The 11631-nt window shown below is 46.2% G+C and overlaps 1 protein-coding gene across 2 annotated transcripts in view; it reads right to left on the bottom strand.

The window, feature by feature from the left end:
* LPAR1 (lysophosphatidic acid receptor 1) overlaps window positions 1-11631 on the bottom strand; it is a 218814-nt gene that overhangs the window by 71452 nt on the left and 135731 nt on the right. For both annotated transcript variants that reach the window (XM_019517042.1, XM_019517041.1), the window contains exon 3: window positions 5092-5839. In XM_019517042.1, coding sequence (XP_019372587.1) covers window positions 5092-5839 — 748 coding nt within the window. The remainder of the gene's footprint in view (window positions 1-5091; window positions 5840-11631) is intronic.

Below are 11631 nucleotides of genomic sequence, written 5' to 3'. Positions count from 1 at the left end.
GCTTGTTCAAATTTTGCAGGAAACCATAAACATATGCTGGCTGTAGCCCTGATACTGTATTTACTCAAATACAAAATGAGGTTCCCCACACTCCAGATGGTATGGGGAAAAAAGCTCTTCATCTTATAACTGCATACAAAGAAATCCTACTCAATACATTATCTCTCATTAAACTGCTGCCAAAAGCAGCATGCGCTCAGCAATGGCAACCAGCTATGAAGTTGGTTAAATGCAGCCAACACTGAGCATGACTATAAAACACATGGCTCACACTGGGCAAATATGCTGTTGGGAACCTTTTTTTTTTTCTTTTAACAAAAAAATTATGATGTGCGCACACTTACACCCAACATTTACAAAGCTTCACATATTACGCATCCAAAGTTTCATGTTGCAAAAACAATTACATATCCAAAAACGTTTAAGTACATATATTAAACCCTCAAACAATATACATCAACTTTCCACAAAAGAACTCCTTACAGAACTCTTTTTTTCTTCGGAAAGAAACCCCTGAAAATGTATTACCTCTGTAACCATCTGAAACTCTGCACCCCTCCCATCAATCCTCTGTTGATTTAGGGAAACAAGCGTGTCTCATCTTTTTTCCTCCACTACTTCTCCTCCTCTTCCTCTCTGATCTCTTCCTTGTCCCAGTCGATGTATGGTCCTCTGGTTATCAGCCACCATTGTCATTGTTTTGGGTTCCCCCCTCCACTCCTGTCATCCCAACACTCCACTAATCTCTTTCTCTGCCCTTAAGGCATTGATCAGTCTCTTTGCTGATCACTTGATCTTAGCCAAAAGGCCAAGAAAATGATAGAAACCTTTTATTTTTTGGCCCTTAAGAAATGGGTGGCTATTCTCTCTTCAGGGAACTGGCCCTGGGCCTGGAGGTACTATAGTACCAGGCCAGCACCAGGAGGGCCAGAACCAGCCCTGACCCTCCCCTTCATGTCAAAATGTCCATATGTGATATACCAATGGGAACTTATCACACAGATAGGTTAGTACAGCCCATCCAGATAAGACACATGCTAGTGCCCATTAAGTGCAATCCCTCTCATCACTGACTCTTCTTCCAGCCATTGTGAGCCATGACATTGCAAACAGTCCACCCAGAATCCCTCTGTCACACTCCCACTCAACCTGCAGCATATGATTAGTGTTGCCCTGCTCTCCAACAAGTGATGCCAAACCAGGCTGCCCTGCACCTCATCTGCACATAAATTTTTAAGCATCCCAGGACTGACACCAAGAACATCAAGTTCCAGTCATGAGTGGACACTAATTAGTGGAGGGATATCTGGAGTATACACACATACTGTGCAGTGGTGAGCTGTGGGATCACCATGCAGAGTGGGTCCAGACTAATCATATGTGCCAGGCTGAGAGAGGGAGCAACAGAGGGATTCTGGGTGAACTGCATGCAATGTCATGGCTCACCATGGCTTGAAATACTGTTGACTGGTGGGGCCCAGCCCAGTGAACTATATGGTGAATCATGAGACTTTTGGCTTAGGACTAATACCATGCATAAATTAATACTAGATATTGTTGTCATCAGTGATCTCTCATGGCTGAGCATGATCACTCCCATGGGTCAAATAAAGGGTTGTAAATGAGTCTACTGATAGCTAATAGGCTGACCCAGGGCTGCAGACTTTCTGGTAAACACCACAGGTGGTGGTTAAAGAGAGGACTGAACTGTGGATTTCTCAGTCTTGTTTCCTTTCCTTCTGTGTTTGTCATTTTTCTGCCTCCAGGGTGAGATCATTTTCCTTCAAGTAAGATGTACCTTCTCTCACAAGGTATCACCATATAGCCCTGTCTTGAGCTAGTTTTTTTTCCCCAATTTGTGATGCCGATGTCACACTTCTTAGCGTTAGCCTTGAAGGTGTCCTTAAAGCATTTCCTCTGGCTCCCACATGTCCTATGTCTTTGGCTGGGAAGGGAGTATATCAATTGTTTTGGTAAACATGCATTAAGCATGCACACAGTGCCCTGTCCACCACAGCTGATGTTGAATAATCAATGCTTCTATGCTGGTGGTGTTAGCATGGTAAAGGCCAGAGGTGAACCGAGTGGGGTGCAGTGCCCGGGGCAAATCAGCCCATGCGGGACCCTGCCTCTGCTCCAATCCTGGACTAGAAGAAGCTGCCGCCACCATTGGTGGCAGCGGCAGCAGTGGCAAAGGACAGGGGAGGAGCGAGCAGCTGGATACAGAGCCACCGCTCCGCCCAGCTCCGCACCGCCACTGCTCCACCCGGCTCCATAGGGCCCCCCGAAGTGCAGGGTCTGGGGCGGTTGTCCCAATTCACCCCCTGCTAGGAACAGCCCTGGTGAAGGCATTCCAGGATTTCAGGTACTCCCTGTAGGTCACAGCTGTAGAGAAGAATTGGGATTATCACAGCCTTATATAATAATATCTTTGTTCCAGTCCTGATGTTGTGATCATTGAACACATGATAATACAATTTTCTGAAGGCAGAACTGACACATCAGATCCTATACTGGACCACCTCGTTGATGTTGGCCTTCTTTAAGAGATGGTTGCCAAGGCATACAAAGTGTTCAACATTTTCTAGCTCCTGTCTGTCAATGAGGATCTTTGCCAGGGGAATTAACCGGCTCAGAGCAGGCTGGTGAAGCACCTTTGTTTTTCTGATGTTAAGGGTCAATCCCAAGCACTGGTATGCTTGAGAGAAGCAGTTAAGGGCCATTTGTAGGTTCTCCTCCAGATGTGCAATGACAGCACAATCATCGATATACTGACATTCCACAGTTGAAGCTGAAGTAACTTTCATTTTGGCATGGAGGCAGGAGAGATTGAAACGGTTTCTATCTATCTTGTACTTGAAGCTGATGCAATGTGGCAATCAATCATGGATGAGCATCTTGATGACCTCAAGAAAGATGGAAAACAAAATCGGTGCGATCATGTAGCCCTACTTGATACCAGTTCAAATGGCAAAGGGCTCCATAGTGGAGCCACTGCATAGGATGAAGGCAGTCATCAGGTCATGAAGGAGTCTTAGCAGGGTGATAAATTTCCCTGGACAGCCAAACTTCAACAAGGTCTTCCATACAGCCTCATGGTTAACAGAACTGAAGGCTTTGGTCAAATCGATAAAGGCCATATAGTTCCAGGACTAATAACATGCATAGCTTATACTAGATACAAGTACATGCCAAAGTGCTGCTCAAAAGTGTGTTTATGAAACACCTGTGCTAAAATTGCAGTTGTAACATGCATCAATTCTGAATGAACCAAGTCTATGGGTACTATATGCAAATTGCTACAGCCATGTTTAATGTTGAGGTTATGGTTTTTGAATTTGCTCTTTACTTCCATGTGCTTAGGGAGAACAGGGTTTGACAGTAAGGGGAGGGGCAGGGGGCTGTCAAGGGAAAAACGTTGGGGGGAAAGCAGAGCAGAGGGCTACCTGATCCTTCAGATTTATTTTCCCTGCTGTAGCAGTAGGAAGCAGACAAATTCAAATCAAATCTACAATAATTAGATGCTATACCTGGAAAAGTATAACACATTTATAAATTTTCTATATATAGAGCCTAACTATTGAGGGGTTGTCTTATAACCAGGGTCATCTTCCATTTGAGTAAATATAGTAATTATTCTTCAAAACACCCTAACGAGGAGTTTCAAGATAACAACAGTGACATTCAATTATCATGCCTAATGCTATCTATTATCAAGTTCTTCCTAATGTTTTCAGCAACAACCTAGGAGAAAAGGTCTCTTGGTTTATATTCTCAGTGTATTTTTGCTATTATGGTCATGATGTATCCACTACTCAGATCTTTTGTATAACTTCCACTAGTTGAGCTGAAACGTGTAAGATTTCCACTAACTTTTAGTTCGATAACCTTGGTTCCAATGCATAACTGGCATTAAGATATATTGTGGTTCTTTAAAAATCATTTTTAGCATTGTTTTGAAACGAACGCTATCTTTCTGGTTTAAAAGATGTAACCATTTAAACAACTGAGAGAAACTACTGAACTACCATGCAGTATGAAAGAGCATTAGTTCATCTGAAAGGGAAAATATGGATTAACTTCCTAAAAGGCAGGATTCTTTGTGGTCCTAACTTCATCAGCCTTTTGAATTGGGAAATCAAGAAAGTAGTATTCTTCTTGAACCTACCTCAGCCCACATAGCAGATAATCCCTTAACTCAGGAAGGGTTTACCCACGTTATCATTCCATGCTAAAAATTCAGAAAGATTTTTTTCCTAAAGAAAGAAGCAAAAACCTCATAATGACACAAGTTACCAGATAAATATAACTGCTGGGATTATGCCAATGTCTACCTTGTCTTTGTTATGGCACATTAGCTAATATTTTGTCTGAAGAGCAGATCTCCATGTTGGCACATGCATACTTGCATGTTTGCATTCATGCACCTAAGCCGCAACCTCACATTTTCTCATTAAATGATTCATCAGCGCTTGGTTAGAGGTGATAATACCTACTAATTCATGTCAATAAGCTGAGTGTGAAACAGGAAACCCCAGTAATTAGTCAAGTAGTTGATACCTGGTCTCTCTTAACATGCCTATAAGAAGGTGAATTCTCTCCATCAACAAGAATGGAAAAGACAGTGAACACTTACCTTATTCAGTACTACCAAATGGAAAGGGCTCATTAGAAAGCAGTGCAGGGGACTAAGTGCTTTTAAGGTGAGTCTGTACCAGGCGGGTCATAACATGAAATCAAAAAATGAAACTGTTTCACAACGTGGGGCCTTTTCTGCATTAAGGAAATTATCATCATCTTTCAAGGCCCTTGTTTTCCAACACCCCCTAAAAAATTCCCCCTTAAAAATACTGACTGGAATAGATATTACAATATTGAATGACTAAGAAAGACATGACTTCCTGAAACAATAATTCCATGAGTATTATAAACATGCAGGGGTTTTCCTCCCACACTTCTTACTAGATACGCACACTCTTACACTACATTGATGAAAAGGTCCAACATTTATATTCCATTACCTAAAAGTGTTACAAAAGTTACCCCCCTAGAAACAAAAGAGGAATAATTTTTGCTAAAGCAAACACTCACCAAGCACAATGACCACAGTCTTCAGGAGACTCATCATGGTGTCCCGATTTCTGCGAGGCCCAGAACTGTGTCTGGACATCCTCATAGTCCTTTGGCGGACGTACCCAAAGATATGAGCATAGAGGACCACCATCACCACAAAAGTGACCAAATTGAAAATAGCCCAGAAGACCAAATAAGAGTCACTGTAGAGTGGTGCCATGTTAGAGCAGTGAGTGATATCACAGATACAGTTCCAGCCTACGCTTGGTATGGCACCCATTACAATGGCCATAGTCCAGATGACAACAATTACTACCACCACTCGTCGGTTGCTCATCCGAGTGTGCAGCTGCATGCGGAAGACGGTGATATGCCTCTCAATAGCAATGGCCAACAAATTGGCTACAGAGGCTGTCAGGCTAGTGTCTATGAGACCTTGACGAAGTAGCCAGGTGCTTACAGTCAATCTTCTAGTGTTGGGTCCTGTGTTAAACATTAGGTAAAAGTAGGCCAGTCCTGCAAAGAAGTCTGCAGCAGCTAAGTTTGCCATTAAGTAATAAATAGGAAAGTGGAAACGACGGTTGACATAAATAGCCACCATAACTAAGAGATTGGCCAACATTATGAAGATACAGACGGTAATCCCCAGTCCCATCACAAGCTTGCTAACAGGGTTCCATTCAGTGGCTAGGTATTTTCCACTTTGATTATAAAAGAAGGCAATGGTTTCATTGTAGTAGCACTGTGGTTCACTCATGGCTGTGGACTGAAAAGGAAAAAAAGAAAAATAGAAAATCAGAATGAAAGCATTTAAACAAACCATAAGATTACTTCTGTAGATAAGGTGTGAATGAAAACAAAGCAAAATGAAAACAAAGGAAAAAATATTCTTCCAGTTTATTTAACAACATTCCACAACAAGATCACATTATTTTTCCTTACATGGCTTAGAATTGACTTTGAGATTAGAAGCAGCTAAAAGTGCTTATTACTGTCTTTGGAGGTAGAATGTTTTCCAAGGTAGTTGAAAATTACACAGAAATTGTACAAGCCTCCTAAGCCATATGAACCTGCTGAAAAATAAACCATGTTTAATACAAACAACACTTCATATAATACGTAAGAGATTTTAAGTGCCCTATCTGTGTTCCTGATGCACACAATTAGACGCCCTCATGTTAACTTTTTCTCCTTCGGTGAGCCACTCAGCAAATTCTACCACTGTCAGTGTGGTAAACATTCAGCCTAGGCATTACTTCATCATTGCTCCTTCCTAAAAATAATTAATTGGTTCACTGTGATAAATGGTCTTGGATTGTAGATTCCTGAGCAAAGACACTTATTCCAAATTCTATATAGTAATACATGCTTTGAAAATAAAAAAATAAATATAACAATATACAGGAGTGTTGTTTCTACTAGCTTTCTTTATCTTGATTTTAGTCCATTCGGGTTACTGAGCCTACTCTTGGTCACAACTGTGCCTAAAAAAAAAAAAAGTAAAATCCTACTCTACTGGTGAAATAGACTATTTAATTTGGGATGAGAGGAAGAATGTGGTACTGTACCAACCATAGTACTGCATACCTTTATGAACTCAGCAAACCAATCTCACACTCTACCACTGCCTAATACAGCACAGGCCTAAAGAAACCTCCTGGGTCATCATGTCCAGTCCCCCAGAAGGACAAGCATCTGTACAACCAACAACTGTCCAAAATACCTTTATGTACACCACAGCTCCAAGGCACCAGAAACAAAAAAACCCTACAACTTGACACAGGTAAAGAGCAAGAGACATAAACACACACAAAGACACCATCAGTACCTTGGGACCTTACAAATTTTGCCTTACAAGCCTCAGGCATTCCTTTCCTTTCTTAACTTGCTAGCTCTCTTAACATGACATCATTAGTTACTCAAGATACATTTCCCAAAGGCAACACTTCATGGGATGTATACTTTATTTGTTTATATACTAATGTCCCTGCACTAGCTAGTGAGGCTTAACAAGAGAGACAAGACAAAAAAGCACTTGTACATGCACTCAGTGGGCACATCCAGATGAGCGCGCACGTGTCTCTAGCAGCATCTCAAAGCCCTTTGGAATGCTGCAAGAGGCATGCGTGGGAACAAAAAAAATGTTCCCCCACTGCAGATTTGCAGTGCGTGGGCAAAATTAGACCCCTGGATATCCAGGGGTCAAAAAAATACCCTGAGCAAAAAAAAGCAGGGCAGGACCATGGACTGTGCCCTGGGGCAACCAGAAGCCCGGGTCCTCCACAGAGACGGTCAGGCAGCTGGGACTGCTCGGGCTGAGCAGTGCTGGGCCCCAGGTGACAGCCACAGCAGCCCCAGCTGCCTAACTGCGTGGAGCCACACAGCATCCTGCCGACCCGGGCCACACCTGCGCGATGGGGCAGTAGCAGTGCAGGTGCCAGGCTGCTGGGGCCGGTCCCCACTGTCTCCTGCTGTGCAGGGGGCCTCTGCCAGGAGGCACCAGTGACCCCAATGGCCACTGCTACTGCTGGTGAGTGTGGGGCTTTTTTTTGTTTTGTTTTTCTTTTTTAAAGTGCCAGGAGGCTGGGGAGAGGGTGGGACAGCCATCGAGGGTCTGGGGGTGCAAGCAGGGGATGAGACCAGCTGGGGCAGCCATGGAGGGGCTGCAGGAGTCAGTGGGGGATGTGGTTGGCAGGGCAACAATCCAGGGGACTGGGGGAGCAAGTGGGGGTTCATCACGTGGCCCCTGCTTGGGGGCTGTGGCCCTTGTGGGGGGGGGCAGTCTGTAAGCTGTGGGTGGGGTTGCACCCTGTGGGGGGCAGGGAACCCACCCCTCCTGAGCAGCCCCCTCCCCACAGTCCCCCATGATCCACTCACACCTACCCACACCCTCCCACATCCCTCCCCAGCCACCCACAGGCCCCCACCCCACTTCCCACCAGCCCCACATCCCTCCAGCACACACCCTGCATGTCCAGCCATCACACAGGATGAGACCTGCTGGCAGGAGCTGTGGGGCAGCAGCCCCCACATCCTGGTTAGTGAAAGGGTCCGGGGAGCTCTAAATGCTGCATGGTAAGAAAACCAAAAGGGAAACAGCAAAACACATAGATATTTAGGAATCATTTTATTATGGTGATAGAGACACTGATAGGCTTCCAAATGGCTTAAACACTGTGGATATATCAATAAAACATTGCCCAACTGATTGCTCGCTCACTCGCTCTTGCTTTCTCTCTCTCTCGTGATCTTTTGTTTTAATTGTGGAGGAACATGGATTTTGCGGTATTTTACAGTGACCCTGGGATTTTTTTTTATCAGAGATTTTTCAGTTTTCAAATAGGGAACACCAGAATTCCTACTAGGGAGCCAAGTGGCAGGACTCAGGCAGAGGAACCTGCTCAGAGCTGGCACCCTGGACCCAACTGGGGCCAGGAGGATATGCTTTGACAGTTCAAAGCAGGCCACCACACTGGAAACATCTTCTGGGTGATAGCTGCCCAGATGGCCGGGCAGGGGCACACATGGCAGTAGTGCTGTCCAAAGACCAACTCTGCAGCCACAGCCCACTGGCAGCTGTCCCAGAGAGGCAGATGCCTCTATTGGCTGTGCAGTCCCCATCCAGGTCTGGCAGGTGTGCAGCAGGCTTGGCCATCCCTGGGGGGACACGAATCAGGGCAACTGCACCGGGCCCCGTGCTTTGGGGGGCTCCATGGAACCCAGCAGAGTAGCCGCAGTAAATCCGCGCAGCCACTGGCTTCACATCCAGCTGCTCAGCACCCTCTCTGCCCCCGCTGCTGAGCCTGCCGCTGGCATCCTTGCATCCAGGGATGGGCCCCCCATAGGCCAATTTGCCCTGGGCTCTGCACCCTGCTCAGATGGTCCCTGGCAGCAGGCAACAGCCAGACAGCAACCCCCACTGCCAGATTGCTGCAGTGGGTAAAGGGAACTCTCAGGGCTGCTTCAGCAGTCCAGCTGGCACAAGGGGTAGTGTCCCCAGGTACAAATTGGCCCCAGGCCCCAGAAGCTCCTGAGCTACTTGCCAGGGCAGCAGCCCTGAGCTACTTTACAGGGCAGCTTTTTGTACTGATGGGGACAGGACAGGGCAGCTTTTTACACTGCACAGGTGCTGGCCCAAGGCTCTAGCTCCCCTTGGCTGCAAGAGGAGGAGCCAGGCAAGGTTAATTTGCCCCAAGTGGCACAACTTGCACCACACCAAAGTGCATGTCCAGGCACGTGCACTGAGGCAAAAAGCCCCAGCTCAAATTTGCAAGCCTTGTATTTGAGCTGCTGCAAGTGTATGTGCCTGCATGTGTGCACACACCCAGTGAGTCTGACATTCTACTTTAGTACACTTTTTTGTGCCTGCAGAACTCCATCAACTGTACTGTACTCTGGAATTTCACCAGTATAATAACTGGTGTCAGCTGGTGAAAGTGATGAAGTAGTGAACAAGGCAATTGCTAGAACAGTTAAAAATTATGAAAAATTGCAATTTTAATTTTTTTTTTCATAAAGGAAGACAGTTTTACCAATCTTGCATAAGCCTGCATCTTCAGCATAACTAATGCCCTAGAACTAGGAGCAGTCACAAATGGGCCAGGAAAAAAGTTGAATGGACAGAATTTCTCTGTTTCAGACAGTGCTCATCCATGCCTATGAATCTCTTCTTTACGGTTGCTTCTCTGCAACATGTAAAGAAAACAGGTTAGCCCTAAATTTTGTTGCTCCCCTTCATACTGGGGGCTCCCCCCACATCCCACAGTCTGTGAGGCCAGGCTGCAGTGGCTCTGAGAACTGCTAGCACGCACTGGGGAGCCAGCATTTGATTTTTAGGGTTTTTTTTCCTGATGATTCTATGCCAGAATCACGGGACCATTTTCACAGCGTTCGCAGAAACTACATGTACACCGATACATCGGTCCAATATCGGATAGGTACCAATATAAACAAAATTTGCTGTATTGGATATCGGCGCAATGGGGCCAATAATTTGGCCAATAAATGCCTGTGCTGCATGCAGCCACAGCACAACACAGAGCACAGCTGGCAGTGTGGAGAGCTGCCTCCAGCTGGTAAGTCAGAAGGGGAGGGGGAGAGGGAAGGGGGGGGCAAATCAACACCCCCCATGTTGAGGGAGTGGGGGGCAGAAGCAGGTGCTGCTTGGGGAGGCAGGCGCATGGGACTGAAGTGTGGCTCACGGGATGGTGGCTCTTGCCACTGCTTGCACTCTGTGAGCGCGGGGGGGGTGCCCCCTGGATTTGTACAGGCTGCAGCTGGGGCTGCATGGGGCTCTTCTTGGCAGAGGCTGGGCTTGGAGCAGGTGCCAATTTTCACCGCTGCTCCGCTCCCAGTCCTGTCTCACCAGGAGCAGCCCAGCTCCATGTCCTGCCTCCACCCTAATGCCAAGAAGAGCCAAGGCTGCACTGGGCAGCTGGCGGCACTGATGGGAATGAAGCTGAAGCAAAATTTGGGGTGGCAGCAGCCCCCTACCAACACCTGCTCCTTGCCCACCCCCACTGAGAAGAGCCCTGTACAGCACCAGAACAGCTGCAGAGTGGGTGCCAGCAGTGCTGGGAGGGGGCTGTAGCCATCCCAAATTTCACTGCAGCTCCACTCCCAGCACTGCTGCCAGCTGCCCAGCACAGGCCCAGCTCTTCCTGACCACTCCACTCCCAGTGTGGGGCTAGGAGTGGAGTGGTGGCGAAATTTGGAGTGGCTTCAGAAGAGCTCCATGCAGTCCCAGCTGCAGCCCACCATGCCCCACCCTGCATAGATCTGGGGAGCATCCCTCACACCCTCCCACAGTGCAAGCAGCAGCAGGAACTGCATCTCCCTCCCAAAAGCTGCACCTCCATCCCATGCCCCCTCCCTCCCTCACTGTGGGGGGCATTGATCTGCCCCCACACCCCTTCCCTCCTCCCTCCCCTTCCACCACACTGGACTTACCACCAGGAGGCAGCTGCATCAGATCCTTAAATATCAACTATCAGTATCGGCCCCCAAAAATCTCTATTGGCACTAAAATTTTTAGTGGAAACTACTTTTTATCCTGGTTTCCTTGAAAAAGGTAAAATCGTGAATAGGGCAGATTCCTAGTTATAACACAACATCCCTGTTACATCACATACACCCACAGGCAAATTAGGGTAAAACTACAGATATCTGTAATGCACCAATACATGTAATTTGTTTCACTGGTAAGCGTGTTGCATATTTAGTACTTGTTTGGTCACTGGCTTTCTATAAATTTAGAATATACATAAATATGATTTGTGAAATTCAAAAATAGTGTAAGACTTGAGCATCCTAACAATGCCTGCCTGTTGAAGGCAATATTTTACCTGTAGGACAATAGAATACATTCCTCTATAAACTGCTCTTTCAAGGAGCTTTGAAGGAAAATTTTGCAGTGGATTCCAGTCTAAAACCTAGAATACCTGGAGAGTTTTGTCTCTTCCATCTCATGGGAAAGAAAGGCATTTCCATATGTCAGCCATGCAGGTGTTTGCTCTTGAGAAGGAAGACGGTAATTGATTCATGGCCGCTGCTGGAGTT

The sequence above is a fragment of the Gavialis gangeticus genome, unplaced genomic scaffold, assembly GCF_001723915.1.
Source record: "Gavialis gangeticus isolate Ggan-Ray unplaced genomic scaffold, GavGan_comp1, whole genome shotgun sequence".
Lineage (NCBI taxonomy): Eukaryota > Metazoa > Chordata > Crocodylia > Gavialidae > Gavialis > Gavialis gangeticus.
This window is presented reverse-complemented; position numbering and strand designations above follow the sequence as displayed.